The following is a 16,284-nucleotide window of genomic DNA, read 5'->3' as shown; positions in this document are numbered from 1 at the left end:
TAGAACTTTTTGAAATGTCGACAAAATTTTTTGTGCATTTAGTAATTCACTGTTTATTAAACAATAAATCAAGATCCAACAAAAAAAGGTAATTTTTAACTGAGTATTGTTTAGTGAACTGAGAGCCTGTCAAAAGTGTTGCTGGGAGAACAATTAATTGATACAAATGTGAGCGCAAAGTCTCTCTTAACTTTAAAGCATGTCATTCAAAGTATACAATTTATGTGCATGATACAAATTCCATACATTTTCCTCAGTGACATTAAAAAGCGTAGTTTATTATAAACTGAAGTAAAAATTAAAATTAAAAAAAGTCACAGTTTTGTCATTGGTATGTGAAGGTTATTCCAAGGGCCCATCCAGAGCTCCTCTTCATCTGAGTGTGTGTGATCGCTGTGTGATTCCAAGGGCTCTCTGACATCCTCATTATCAACAACAGACTCTTGCTCTTCTGTGCTTTTCATTTTGTTGCCCCCAGACTTTGTTGCTATGTTGTCAGCCCCTCTAGCAGTGGAGGCAAAGGAGACACTAGATGGTTTTGTGTTCAGTTTGTCACTAGAAGATGCCCCTTTTGACAATGTGTTCAATGGGACATTCTCCTCATGTGTCACTGCTAGCTTGTCCAATTTCTTGAAGTGTTTCCCCAATCTAACAGGGGATGTGACTTTTAAATTATTGGAGAGACAAATGCGACGGGTTCTCACAACTGACCCATTATGCGCAATATAGATGTTGCCATTTACATTGTTTTGAATATTGGGGTTGTTAAGACGATTCCTCTGGCATTCTGGAGCACTGTCTTCTCCAGTTGAGCTGGTCTCATATTCTGGATCAACTACTAACTTGATCCTTTTCTTTCTGGCCCACTGTTTGACAACAAAAGAGAGTTTATTAAATCTCAGCATAATTTATTACATTTTTTTCAGGTTTTATATTCTAGCTAGTGTTTCAGACAAATACCTAACATATTTTATTAAGTTATTTTATAACTTTTAATTTTAATTTGTACATTGATCATTTCCATTTAACTATTATTGCCAAATGCTGCAACATTAAACAATTTCCCCTACTCAATAGATGTAAAAGTACTGAGAAATCTGCATACCTGCTGTTCAACAAAATTTCAGCTAGATACCAGGTAAAGGTAGAAAAGTCTGACATATTTCAGAGAGAGTTTTCCAGAATTAGAAAACCATTATGATGTTTTTGCTAAATTCACATCCAGCTGTCATCAGACAGTCTGTGTGCCCATGAAAATCAAGTGATTCTTGGGAGACTTCGTGGCTTGACTGCACCGCACCTTAAGCAGGAGGGGTTTGTGTGTATGGGGCGGGGCAGTGAAAGGGGGAAGGTGTTATCTGGCTTGCTAGGAAAAGGCGTATACCTCTTTAAGAGGTAGAGAACCATGGTGGGGCAGTCTGGGGACACAAGATTCATCCCTCAAGGTGACCTGACTGGAAGGGAGGAGAGAGTATATAGGGATAAGCTGGGCAGAAAACGCCCAGACCAACCGAGCAGCACCCACCCTTGGAATTGGCAAAATACCAGGTTTGGTCAGGATCCACTGTGGGCAGTGTGCTAGCTGCTCCTTTCTCCGGAGGGCTGGGAAGGAATTATTCCCTCACTGCCAGATTGGCCAAGGCAGAGTGGATTTTTTTTAAACCATACTCACAATGGGTTTGGGGGCGTATAGTTGGGGTGAGCATGAAACTGAAGGTAGGCTATGATGTTGCAACTTATTATGTAAGTGTGGGGTGGATACCCCTTAGGAAAGGGATAAAAGGGATACGGTAGTCAGATAAATGGATTGGTAAAGGATTTAAAGGAAGTATTTGTTAAAGGAATGGAAATGAGGACGGATTCAGGGCGCCCATGACTGGCACAGCAGAGAGCCACCTTTATAGTCCACCTTAATCGTCATTCAAGGGGGTGGGGGTAGATACTGAGGTCCCAGCTGTGGGTTGGCTGGGGACCAGAATGGAAAAAGTGGGAGGGTTGACAGAAGCCCCTCCAAATAAATATTGCAATGATCATGGATTTACCTGCATTTTACACTTTTGTCTGCTGGGTACTCTCAGACAGTTAATAATAAAGTTGCGGCCTAATTAAACCACATCCAGTGTCTCCTGTCCTTCTTCTGATATGGCTGGACAATGGAGAGTTTCCCTTCCAGAAACATGCTTGACAAATGTGTTATGTAAATCATGTTATAGGTAAACCAAAATCATATTTCCACAAAGTAACAATAGATAGGAATATAAACCACAACATGATCATACCACTTTATAATAGAAATTGGAATTTATTCATGTAAAACTCTGCAGAAATGGTTGTGCTTGGTAACTGCTAGTGCTAAGTGGTAAATACTCTGAAAATCACTGGAAGTTTTCTTCGAGCATGTAAATATACTGACTACTACACTGTAATGTCAGCTCAGAGATAGCATTTGTCATTTCTATTTTACAATAAAGTAACAATGACAGTGGCATTTCAGGAACAAAATTGTCTTAATTTCTCAGGCAAAGGTAAAGTGTTGATCATACTGATTAGAAAAGAATGCCACCTTATTCCTTTATATAGGACCTGATGGACCAGTCCATTACACTGGTACAAAACTGGAGTAACTCCACTAAGATCAACAGAATTACACTGCTGAAAAAATGAAGTACACAGTGGTGCATCCGCCCTGCAGATTTTACACTACCTGCAATATTTTCCATAGTGATCACACAAGCTGAATTTCAGAGTTGTAATTTTGTTTTGATTGTGGTTTACATACAACCTGCTCACATTATTTTAATTTATACCATGAATCTCATTAGAAAGCTGCTTCCTTAATATAAAATAAACCCAGCTATTATCGCTCTTGAACAAATAGTGAAAGCTCCATGTTTATTCACAGAGTTCTAGTGTTCGGATACAGTATACTTGGGGCTGACTTCTACAACACACACACACACGCTCCAGAGGAAAGGAGATTTTTAAAAAACAGCAAATCATGCAGCGTACAAATAGATGGTACTTAACATGCTTTTGAAAAACTAAACTTTGCACAAATTACTTACAGGGCTCCTTACGTATACGTATCTTTTTTTTGCATACTGGTATGTATCTTTTGGTCAATGGAAAAATTGACTAGTTTCAGGAAAAGATCTACAATATATATGCAGCTACGACTTGGGGACCAAGAACAGAGTAAGAGGAAAGGGATAACTGATTCTATATGCATTGCAGATTACAAATATAGGGACACAAGCTTCCTCCTTTTACAGTCAATGGCAACAGTGTCAGTTTTAATGGTAACTGTGCAGCTTACACAGTAGTGAACAATAGAGATACAGCTTCTATTGGAACATAGTGTACGGCAATTTGTTTCATAGATATGAGATAATTGTCATAGCACAGTCCGCTCATGCTCTGGGGCATATTTTGTTGATTACAAGGATAAGAGTCTCCATACCTTTTGCTACTGGTTCCACAGTGCCATGGCACACTTAAGTGATGGTACAAAGAAAACATTTTCAAATTCATCTTCACAAAAAAAAAATTGCAAAAAAGGACATATGTAAAGACAATGAGCTTGCAACAACTGCAGGGGAGTCATTAAGACTTGAGTCAATGGTTTGTGGGAGTCACATATTCTTAAGGAGATGTTTAATAATGCAGATCCTAGTTTTCCTCACATTTTTTCACCACTCACAGAGGCCTGCACGTGTCAGACATGGCATATCACAGAAGAATGGAAAAAATAGGGGTACAATACTGACTCCACCGAAATCAAGGATAAATTCCCATTGACTTCAGTGGAGTCAGGATCTCACCCTATAAATAAAAAAAGTGTTGCAGAACAGTAGCTCTTTAGCACAAGCATGCCCAGATATAGCCTCTATTTGAAGGAATGGGCCGTTGCCCACTCAAAATTCAGTCAATGGCAATCTCCATATTGCCAAATATAACAGCTACCGGCAAGAAATATGTTTGTCTCACACAGCTAATAAACACAAGTCTGACTTAATTTCCCATTCATGTGAATGAAGTATCCATTACCACAGATGCCAAGAAAAAGTTTGACAAAAGAGAATTGTTTAACTTAATAGCAAGTTTAAGTATACTAAAGAATCAAACCTTTTCCTCTTTCTACTATGGCATGGGTTTTCTGAGCCCCCCACCCCTGCAACATGCTATAAAAACTCCATGGCCCACTTGTGCCACAACAACTGTTTTTCTACATATAAAAGCTAGGGCACACTTTAGTGGGTAGACCACAGGGACCCACAAAGCTAAGTTGTTTAGGCTTTGGCTTCAGCCCTTGATGGTGGGGCTCAGGGCCCTGGGGCTTCAGCCTCATGCGATGGGGCTTCGGCTTTCTGCCCTGGGCCTCAGCAAGTCTTATGCTGGCCCTGGTTGGTGGCCTCCTGAAACCTGCTCAGGCCCTAGTCTGTACTATAGTAACAGAATTGTAGCCTTTGTGAGACTTCCAGCTGCTGTTAGATTTGTCAGCCTACTAGCTTTGTAGCTAACAATCCAGATACTGAATCAAGAGAGGTGATTCATATTTGGTTCTATAAACTAACATTAATTTAGGTGGGAACTGATTGTGAACTTTTTTATAATGAAATTAACCTCCTGCATAATCCACTGTTTGAGAAAGAGCTGTGCAGCCTTTAGTACAATAAGATCAAAGAACGGGCCTACAGATTGGGTGTGTATACACATTTTTAACATTCAGTGTGTTGGCTGCATGAGTTTGAGCTCTGTGGGGCACAGCATCATGCAGCAGTAATTTCGTGTATGAAAACAAATGCAACTTGAGCTTTTAAACTGGAGTCCTTTCTTCACAATCGTGCCAAATCTGAATGGAACTGAAATTGTAAAGCTCTAAAACTATAATTTCTCTTCTGAACAGCATCAGATACTCCAGGTCATTGAATTTTAGAGAGCAAGACAAAAAGGTAAACTGAGGTAAACTGGACTTTTCTTGCACTACCTGCAATACAAAATGTCGACGCTGACAAAATACAGCCATTAGCCAAAAAAAAAAAAAAGTTGGTTTCTGTAGAAATTGCTCAAGTAGTATTTCATATCACCCATATTGTTACAATGATTAAAGATGCAGTTAGTAGTACAATGCAGTTAGTAACTGAAACCTGTGAGTGCAACTGTCATATATGTGCACATTAAAAATGTCCATTTTACAGGTAACTTTTGGGGAAAATAATACAACTTTTTTTGTGAATTTCTACATCTTGTTTATCTGATTCCATTTTCAAATGTGCTGCCTGAATTATTTGATACCCTCTAAACCCCAAAGTTTTGCCATGTTTAGACACAGGATGATCTTGGATTTACAGGAATGAGCACAGAGGTTAGGAATTCTAGTCCTGACTGCCACTGACGCTCAAGATTGCAGAGAGTAAGCCTCTTTTCCTCTGACTCAGTTTCCCCATCTGTAAAATAGAGATGATAATATCTACATTCAAGGGATTATTATGAAGATTAGTAAACGTTTGTACAGAATGAACATATAGTGAAGTGCTATATGAGTGCTAAATGTTGATTATCACTATGATAATTCCTATTCCTCATTGTGGCAGCTGCCTGAATGCCATAAATAAAATATAAATTATATTACAAGATGAATTGCCTACTATATGCAGAAGTTTGTGACAAGATAGCCATTCCTGCAAAGGTAATATGCAATAATATTTTGCACCATGACTTGCACAGTGCAAAAAGGGTAAATTAAAGGACTACTAATAAAATTCCTTTTTATTATAGGGTTAAAATTTACAGAGGGGGAAAAAGTGCATCCCTTCCTGTTTTGGATTAAAATTCTATCAATGTATACACACTTAGAATTACATCTGAGTATTTTCACTTGAGAAATGATATCTGCATAGCTTTCTGTATTACTAATCTTAACAAGATGGACATCAGTGTAATTGAAGTATGTAGAGAGGATGATATTTTGTCATTTTGTTTCTAATGTTTTAATCAGATCAGTAGTGTTCATGAAAGACCATGCAGAGGGCACAGCAAACAAGACCATTCCTTACTGAAAAATGTACACCTACTGTTCTCTCTTTTTAAAAGGATGTGGAGTCAGCAGCAGTCTCTGACTCTGATGCAGCAGTATCAGGAGTCTCATCTGACTGAAGTTCGCTGTGTTTTGAGGAAATCTTTTTTCTTAGATTCTGTGTTTTCATACTGGAATCAGAACTTTGAAAATCTGATTCGTGGGAAGCATCTGTTTTACTAGAAAAAGTGGCACTCACTGATCTCTTTCTCCCTCTGCTGCCTTTGAAAGTAACACTATTTTCACTTTCAAGGCTTTTTGATTCACACCTACTGATAGTTTCTTCCATATCCTTAGCATCTGTATCAACCTCTTCTGTGCTTTCAGCCATGCTACCTCCAGCACTAATATCTGATTTTCTTATTTTGCTCTGTTTACTGGAAGTAGTTTTTTGACTGATGGAAGATGTTTCAGACATAGTCCTATCACTTATATTGTCACCTGCCTCATCAGGGCTTGTATCATCTTGCTCCAAATCTGATTTTTCATCTTCCTCTGATATCTCCTCTATTGTGTCTTCTATTTCACTGCCAACTGTGGACATTTTGTTCTTGTAGCTGGATCCAGAACTCTTTCCAGAACTTTTGTTTCTTTCACTGACTGATCCCTTAGAGCTAACTTCACTGTCAGAATTCATCACTTCTGACGTGTGACTGGAATCCCTCGTTCCTCCTCTAGATTTACTTCCCTTACTTGACATACTAGTTCTTTCACTAACTCTTCCGCTATTGTAATCACTATACTCAGATCTGCTATCGGAACTCTGATTTGGGGATACCTTTGACTGGAAGTCATCTGCATCACTGTCAGAGAGTTTATTCTGAGAACGAGAGACTTGAGAAAGGACACTTTTTGACTCTTCCTCATCTTCTTCCTCTTCAGAGTGCTCAGATATGTCATCTTCTGATTCATCCTGTTCATTATCTGATTTGGATATAGAATGATCATCTTCTGAATCCTGTAAACCTTCCTCCTTCTCTTCATCAGAGTCCACAGTACTTTCATTGGTTTCATCTTGGTCCAGTGTCACTTTCAAATAGTCTTTATCATCTGCCTGAGAGGCAGAGATACTACTCCTTGCTGATGATTCATCATCATCTGAAGCAGCAGATTTTCTTTTTTTCTTCTTATCATAGTCATCAGAAACATTACTATCCTCTGGCTCACTTTCTGCTGTGATATTAATTGAAATTCCTGATTTTGTTTCATCTCTTTCAGATTCACTCACCCTCTGAGTTTCAGCATCTTCCCCTCCTTTTTCACTTGCAGATACTGAACTTTTGCTAACAGAGCTCTGAGATTTGCTATGCTTTTGAAATTTTTTGGAAACACTAATGTGTTTTAGCACATGACTTAGTTTTCTGGTTGTTGAAGGTCTGTCATCTGCTGATTTCTGGAAATAACTTCCTTTGATAATCATGCTGTCTTCACTGTCCACTGGACGAGCTGACATCAGCTTGGCATAATTGGAATCTTTGCTACTGCCTTTTACTTTATGCAGAACCACTGGAAATATCTTTGCTTTCTTCCATGGAGAATGAGCAGACTCAGTTGTTCCTTCTCGTTTGTGGGCTTTTACGGCTATTCGACTCAACTGCATCACTGCTTTTAGTTTCCTTCTCCCCTGGCTGGTCCTGTGTTCTCTTCCAGAACCATCTCTTAGATCCATCCCACCACCTAAAGCTCTACCTTCTATTTGATGCCCTGCTCTCTGGCTTAGACCTTTGCCTCGACTCATCCCCTGCAATTATGAAAACGGAACTTAATTACAATGTGAAAGAAAACTTGCTATCCAAAAATAGTTCAGTGGGAAGGAATGAAGAGTTAATATTACCATGCAACATTTTTCCTGGAATCAAAACCGGCTTACCTGTTATCATATAGGTTTTTTTGCCAAAGTTTCTGGGACTGAAAGAAAAAGTTTAACTTCTAGAATGGGCAATTAGTTCACAGTGATTTTACTCAGTTGTGGTACAAAAGACTGACTCAAACATTACAGCTTCTTTTCTATCTATGGCCTGCTATTTCTGAACATTAAATTTAAATATATAACTTCATATGAATTCTTTTCTAGCATTCACTGGGCATTTTCATTTATTTTCCTTACACCTCATTGCCAAGCATTATGATAAATTATTGTAGTAACTGTCGTGTTCATCTGCAGATAATCAATTATAGCCCGTTATATTCAGTATAACTAGTGCAGATATAAGTAATATAATAAACCATTGTTTAGGAATATAATCATATATGAGGTTATATATTTTTCTTACTGTACAAGAAATTCATGATTTAATGGAAAATAGCTCTATTTAAATTAGAAGCAGCTTTGTCATTCTTAAAAAAGGAAAGGAGATGATGACATGAAAACCATGATCTTAAAACCTTCTTTCTATTTGGAAAAGCAACTTTCTTCTTGATATATCACCAATCACCACAACTGAAAATCTCAACCAGGTTTTATTGGATCCCTAATGCAATGACTGAAGAGCCCAAAGTTGCTTAGCTAGTGTGTGCACAAAATAATGCACTAATTAATTATGCAAAGAAAACCTGGAAAGATTTAAAGACACTCCCTTATTACAAAATGAAATCAACTGAGTATATTACACTTACTTCTCCTTCAGTTGTTGATCCATGTGGGCTGTAATAATAGCCGCCATCATTTTCCACAACCACTTCGCCATACTCATCATACATTCCAGTTGGAGATAACAATCGGCGTCGACTCCCATATTGAGGCAATTCATACCTGGAAAAGAAACCTTTGGCTTCAGATATTCTGTGTGTTTATGTATGTGTGTGTCTATGTTTATCTGTATTCTCTCTCCCTCTCTCTCAGACACACACTCACCCTAAAGTGAAAGTTTCCCTGTTCTCTTGATTTTTCTACATATGAGAAATTGTTGATATTAAGACTATAATTTAAAACCCACTGAAATCCACAGAAAGACTATCATAGATTTCAAAAGATTTTGGATCAGGCCAAAGCTATTAGGTATCCTGGATTAATCAGAAGGTTCCCATATTTGGGTACCTCCTTCCAGGTACCCACTTCTGTTTCCTGTTTTTATTGGGAGAGTGACCGCACCGCACCTGAAGCAGGGGGGATAGGGCGGGGGGAAAGGAACGTTGTCCAAGCTTGCTGGAGGAAGGAACTAGTGCTTTATGGTGGGGGGCAGAGTAGAAGGAGGTCGCAAACTGCTGCAAAAAAGGTGGGTGATGGTCAGCTTTGCAGTGCTGACTCACCTGGGAATGTGAGGGCGAAAAGTTCTGGAAGCTCTTTCTCCATGCAGTAGCACCCACCCTCCCTCCCCTCGAGGTGCTACTATCCGGTTGGGTTAGGACCTGCAGGGGGCATTGTGCTAGTCATTCCTTTTTAGTGGGCCTGGGAAGGAATTTTTCCCTCACCACCAGATTGGCCTAGGTAGCATGGGTTTTTTTCAACCTTCCCAATGGTGGGTTCAGGGAGGACCTATTATAGGGAGCAGAAAAGTGGTTAGGCTATATGTCTCAATGGTGTGTAAATTCTTGCAGGTAGAAGATAAATGTAATCCTCAGTTTTTTCTAGAATCCTGAAGAAAATGAAATTTTCTAAACTGAATGCTGAAATAATAAAAATGCTAAGCATGAAAAACTGTATTTGCAAAGTTACATAGGAAAACTGAAAACATACCCATGTTCATAACTGTAGTAATCTTGCCCATAGTATTCTTGGCCTGGATCAATTCCGGATTCCACAGACAACTCCTGTAAACCAAAAGAGAAAACTGATTGAATGGAAATACTTAAACACATAGTGAAGGTGATAAGGAATGCAGAAAAGAGTATTACAAATTGTGTACAAGCAAGAAAAAAAAAAGACAAGAACTACAGTGAGTGCCTTTTATCACTACCACTTGTCATTTCAATAATACATTCTCAGGTGGCCATGTTATTTTTTTCTCATGCCCGAGCTGGGATGATGGTGAAATCATAATGCAAAAGGCTTCTGTGGTGATGAGAAAAACTGTCAGAAACTACAGTCGGCACCTCAGTAATCTGAGGCCAACAGGTGCAATAAATGCTTTATTTTAATGATACATCCTTAGAATATTCACAGTTAGCAAAGGCTCTAGTGTGTAAAAGTTGCACATCCTTCTGCGGGGGAAAACATCTTTTTCAGTTATACTTTACAATAGCTTTATTCAGCATAAATCACTCATCAAAAATATACTGCCATTTTTCTCAAGAATTTTCATTTCTTGCCTTCCTGCCCCATATCTTTCCATAGAACTCTTAAAGAAGCACTCCTAGCCTAAGATGAAGACAATTTTATTTACAGAATTTGTCAGGCTCTACTTCAGAACACGTCTCCTGTTGATACAGTCTGCATGATTTGCTAACAATTATTATTGGCAGTACTGAATCAGAAGGAATGATTTTGTTTAGATCATACAAAAATACCATTGAACCTTTTAAAAATCTTCACAGTCCTTGGGATGCTACTGAGAAGATTATTGTCTTGCAAGGTAGACAAGAGAGTCTTTCTGAAAACAAAGGCATCAGAACTTGGACTGGAATGAAGAGGAGGAAGGTGGCTGTCTGCTACCTTTGTACTCCCCGATCACCAGGGATCCTGGGGGCAAGTCCAGCCCTATGTAAAGTCCAGCCCCCCTCAGAGCTGTTCTAGATTCCTTTTTCCTTTTCAGTGGCTCCTGGGAGTTGCTATGATTGCCAGGGATTGTTGGAATTCCATGGCATGCCATCCCCGCTCCTTCCCCAAGCACCTAGCACCTATGTCAACTATATTAGCTTTACTCCACCAGTGGTTCCCATATGCCAGAGGAATCTTCAGCTGGCCATACTGGCCAGCTTTAAGGCAGCTTTACTTTACTAGTACAGTGCAAAGCACATTTATCAGGACCAAGGATCTAACCCAAAGGACCTGCTCCTGCTCCTACTGAAGTTAATGGGAGTTGTTCTGCTGATTACACTGGAAGCAATATCATGTCTACGTGATTTCAATTTAAAGCATCAAGGATATAATCCAGATCCTACATCACACTCTTATTATTTTTGGGAAGGCATTATTTTTGCTCACCTCATCTGTAGGAGTAATAATGACCAACTGACTGGCACCAGAGAAACTAGATAAAAATATGATAGCAATGACATTATTCTGTTTATTAATGTGAAAAGAAAGCTAGTAAACTTTGCAGTTGGTGTTGCTGAAGTCAACAGTAATGACTGAAAGAAGTGGGAGGATAGCTCCAAGGGAAAATGTGCTGAGGCAGAAAATCTTATTTTTAATCAAACTAAATAAATGGGTTAAAAAAATTCAGGGTTTTTTTTCTTCTACAAAATAAACATGTTTTCTTCAATGGTGAAGAAAAATTTACCTGGAAAATAGAAATTTAGATCAGAAAATACTGTAAAGGCAGCTTTGAAAGTTACAGAATAGTAAGACGAGGAAAAACAGTACCTCTGGTCTGAGAAGAGAGGGTCTCAGCAATTGCTGTTGCTGACAAAGATAATTAGAAATAGAAAGATTAATCAGACAGTGCAAGTTAGTAGAGAAGTAATTTATGTTGAAACTGAAAGGTTTGAAGGAGAGCCTCCGAACATCGTTCTATCTGTATTTTTAATTTCAGAATGGCCAAAATACTTCAATACTCATTGAATACTTTTTTAGTTACATTGTATATAGAGCACCATGTAAGTACATATTGCAGTAAAATCAATTTACAGTTTGTTATTTCTTTTGTCTAATGTACAGTCTAATTCCCAGTCATGTGATAATTATTTTCTGAATTATTTGCGAATCTTAAACATATTTCCAAAGGCCAGATAATTCACTGCGCAAGTTAAAAAACTTCAGAGTAGGTGGAAGGCAAATCTGTGGGCATCTTGAGATTCCTGCAGTGGCCTCTGGCCTTTGTACAGGGGTTTATACATTACTACTCGGTACTCCTCTCCCAACATGGCTTCCACAGGCTCTCTCATGGTTACACAGGAAGTCTATGATAGAACTAATAAGAAAGCTCAGGTATCTTGATTTTCAGTCCTGTGTTTTAATCACAAGATCATCACTTCCTCTTTATTTTCCTCTGTGGTTGCTGTCTTCTTATCAGTATTTACTGATATCCCCCCCGCCCCCCCAAAAAAAAAAAATTGCTGGATTTTTGAAAACACCAGTATTCAGGTTTTGCTGATTTTCATGTTTTTGGGATCCAGGAATTTTTTTCAGAGGAAGCAGATGGTGCCACACACAAGAGCCAGGGTCAGAAGTGCGGCACGCCTGGGGCGGGGGTAGTACTCACAGGTTGTAGCCTTCCACTTTCCTCCTGACTCCAGCCCTTCAGCGTGTCCCCGTTTACCTCCTCAGAGCAATGTGGGAGCAAGACCACAGAGAGCTGGGTCCTGGCAGCTGAAATCCTCTTTACTGCTGCAGAAAGCTGCCCCAGCTACTGTGAGTACTGAGCACCCCTGCTCCCTGCCCATTGCCCTTTATTTTCAGTTATTACTGATTTTTCCCTTTTCATTTTTTTTAAATAAATCCCAGGAAATAAATGAAACAAATAACTGAAAATGACAGGCCTTATTTATAACTTACTTTGAGTGTTGTAATTTACAAGGCACGTCACATATTGCATTGTAATTTAGGGGCAGATACTACTCTTCTTGAGGAAGGATGGTAGCATCTTACTCGGCAAGTAGTCCCACTGAATTCAGTGGGATTATTTGTATAGTAAGGTGCTACTCGTGAGTTTATTTGGCAAAATAAAGCCTTTATTGAAAAAACAAAGTCCTACTACTTGCTATATTCACCCCATCGGAGGAGACACATGAATGCAGCCCTGCAGAAGGAGCAAATCATAGCAAGGTAGCAATTCTGCAGATGCCAAAGGGGGTACAGCGCATAGGGAGCTGGATACACTGCTGTTGCAGGCCCTGACATTAATGGGTTTGACCCAGCTTTCCCCAGCAATCTTCAGCCTTTTAAGAAAATTAATTTATATTAATGCAAATTTTCAATTTATTGTTAAGATTTCAATAAAACAAACATATTTGAAAAGACAATTCTCTGCGTTTTAAACAGCTGAAGAAAAAGTGCTGTAAATAGGAATTTATACATTCTCTGTTATCACACTGTTTTAATAATATAGGTGGGGAGTAGCCTTACCTCTTGCTGTGCATATCCTGGCCTACATTCAGAAAAAGAAAAACATATCATTAGTACGCATCTCTACGAGTATGTAAAGATGTAGTTCATATTCACTATGTCCATGGAAGTGAGGTGGAAAAAGAATGTCCTTGGAAATGTTACTAACATGGTAAGAAATATTTATCTAAGAATACAAAATAAGTGTGCCTTTAGAGACAAAATAAATGCCTGGACTTACACAACTATATCTGAGGAAGAGTATTGCATCTGTTTGTTGTTTAGAGCTGCATACAGAGTCCCAGTAAGTCAGACAGTCAGTGCACTGGTAGAATAGGATATGGATGGGGAGAGGAAGCACACACTGTGCATAGTGCCTCTGGCCATATCCCTTGCCCACCCATTTCCTTTCTTTCCACCATGAGGGTGGAGTCCTGCCATAGAGATCTTTCTTGTGGCACAGAGCAGGTGCAGAATTCCTGGTTTTGCTCTCTCTTGCAGCTGATAGACACTAAGCTTTTATCTTTGGGGCTTTCTGAACCCATGCAGGGCTTGCTAGATTGTGACCATGAACTTCTATTGTTAATTTCCACTAATAACATTATTATTAAAATTATACCTATCCTAACATTTCCTCAATGTGTTTACATGGGCATTATATTCTTTCAACTATCTATGGTTATTTTTCCACAGGCTTTGTGCTTTTGATCTTATTGGAATATTTTCTGTTTTTATTTCATATTCAGTGAACCACTCATACTGGAAAAATGCTCTTATGTCTGTCAATTCCTATACTTTCACATTTCATTCCAGGAACCTTAAATGGTTTAGGCAAAAATATTGAACAGCATTTACATCTCAGTGTTCCTATAAAAGGAAAGTTTAAGATATTTTGATCCAGAGAGGGTAAATGCTCAAAATTGTGTTGAGCTTAAGCTAGTACATAGCAGCCTAGGAAAATCATTTAATTACAGATGAGAGAAAACTAAAGAACAGAATGAACTCTCAATTTTTAATAACACTATCTGTAAAGCTTTTCTATTAATATTCAGCACGTTATTGATTATCAGGGTAAATTACTGCAGTTGTCCCTATGATAAGGAAGTAATGAAATGAAGATTTATCACCAAAATATGATCTTTAACTTTCCAACACCTACTTGAGCAACACTGTATTTGATTTTCTTGTAGCCTACAACAATCTCTAGAAATTGAAGGTCTTGAGTTGCAAGAAGGATAAGCAAGCCTATTAAACTTAATTGCTCTTGCATGGTCAACACACTGCAGATTAAAAGTGCAAGTAGTGAAAGTAAATTAATACTTATTTACTTTTTTAATCCAGTTTGCTGAGAATGCACCCACATTGCATAATCAAGCTTTTTGAGAAGTGCTCATACTGTTTCTCTACTATTAATGCTTTGACACTTTCAAAAAAGATGCAAAGCTTTCTAATAGCTTTCATTTCTCTTGGTATTTCACACTACACCATAAGCTTCCATTATAAAAGGAAAGTCCAAGGTGAAACTACACATTTCATTCCCATTAAATAATTTTAAAAATCTCCCCCGAAGGATCTGTAGTAATGTCTGGATAAAAAGTACCATCTGTTTTCCATGGCTTTCAATCTGACAGATGCCCTCAATTTAGTAAAAAAAGAAAAACAAGGGAAACAGTATGAATGATGATGTATGCTAATGCCAAAACATACACAACACTTATTTTATATAACTAGTGCTTATAGTTAAGGATTACTGTGAAAATGAAGTTATTTGCACAAATGGCACACCTTCCACTGCTCTATATTGCTAATGTAATTTGAAGGATTTTTGAATTGTCTTTCCCAGCAGTTATGTATCCACTTTAATCCTTCTGAATGTTTTATTTTAAGATATTTTATATTTATTCTTGTATTAAAAGCAAAAGAAAGATCAACAGCAAAACACTGTAAATACATATTAGAATTGTTTTATCTACTTTTTGTTTTTTGAAATAAAAAGTTTCACTCAGTTCAAAGCTAGCAAGAGAGAATTTTTCTAAACATATAATAAATAGCCACTTTTTTCTCCAAAAGGCCAGTGGCAAGACAGTTGGTATCGTCTACCAATTGCATACTGTTGATTATTATTTAACTACCTTAAAACTTGAAAATTAAAAAAAAACAACAACTCTGTGTTTTAAGATTTTGTTCTAAGTAAGAAAAAATGAAATTTATCATGGTGAGAGTTAAGAAGCCAGAAACCATGCTTTGAGTATTGGATGAACTGTGGACCGTCTTTTATCTGGTGGTGAAGGAAGTGCTAGTCACTTATGTAATCAAGTCACTTGTTCAATTGATCCTAAAGACAGTCAAGCTGGTCCAAAAAATAGCAAATACAGGCCACATGTCCAGTCTACAGTCGATCCTAAAGAACCAATTCAGGGAGCATGACAATTAAGTTAATGGGACTAACAATAACAACCTTGATTTTCAAGGTCTTTGAAATTTGTTTTGGATACTTTTCAGTAATTTATTACTATGTATATTACAGTAGCATACAGAGGCCTCAACTCAGACAGGGCCTCCCTTGTACTAAGTGCTGTAAAAACACACTGTAAGATATAGTCCCTGCCCCCAAAGACTTTATAATCTAATAAGAAAACACAGGCAAAAGGATGGGAGGGGACAGAGAGGAACTTGTACTTCCTACTGCTCCAGATTGCCACTTTATCATTGCACAGTTTTGGAACTGTAACAAAGTCACTGGTGTATATTGCCAGCTACTACCAAAAATCTTGGCTGGCCAACCAAGGCTGCCCATGGATATTAACTCTAATGAAAATGAAAACAAATTTAAAAAACGCCAAACATTAAAACTTTTATTAGTATTAAGGATTAGTTCTCCATAATGACGAAGGAAGTGCAACAAGTGAGTGAAGCACTAGTTAATGTGGTATCATTTTCCCTACAGATTCTTTTGAGCCTGACCTGATTGAACTAAAAGAAGGAGGCTACTGTGTTAGGTGACCATTCAGATTAAGGAAGGTCACACAACGTTATAGTTGAATAAACTTTGAAGAAATTCACT

The 16,284-nt window shown here is 38.1% G+C and overlaps 1 protein-coding gene across 1 annotated transcript; it reads right to left on the bottom strand.

Annotated features, from left to right (window-relative positions):
- Positions 1-314: 314 nt before the first annotated feature.
- Positions 315-14,490, bottom strand: LOC144268199 (uncharacterized). The gene is made up of 7 exons (XM_077822852.1): positions 14,380-14,490; positions 11,541-11,579; positions 9,753-9,826; positions 8,750-8,828; positions 6,934-6,962; positions 6,761-6,764; positions 315-866 (listed from the first exon to the last, which is right to left on the bottom strand). The coding sequence occupies exons 1-7, from the start codon at positions 14,488-14,490 to the stop codon at positions 315-317; spliced, it is 888 nt and encodes a 295-aa protein (XP_077678978.1).
- Between the last annotated feature and the right edge of the window lie 1,794 nt (positions 14,491-16,284).

Source organism: Eretmochelys imbricata, chromosome 7 (genome assembly GCF_965152235.1).
Source record: "Eretmochelys imbricata isolate rEreImb1 chromosome 7, rEreImb1.hap1, whole genome shotgun sequence".
Taxonomy (NCBI): Eukaryota; Metazoa; Chordata; order Testudines; family Cheloniidae; genus Eretmochelys; species Eretmochelys imbricata.
This window is presented reverse-complemented; position numbering and strand designations above follow the sequence as displayed.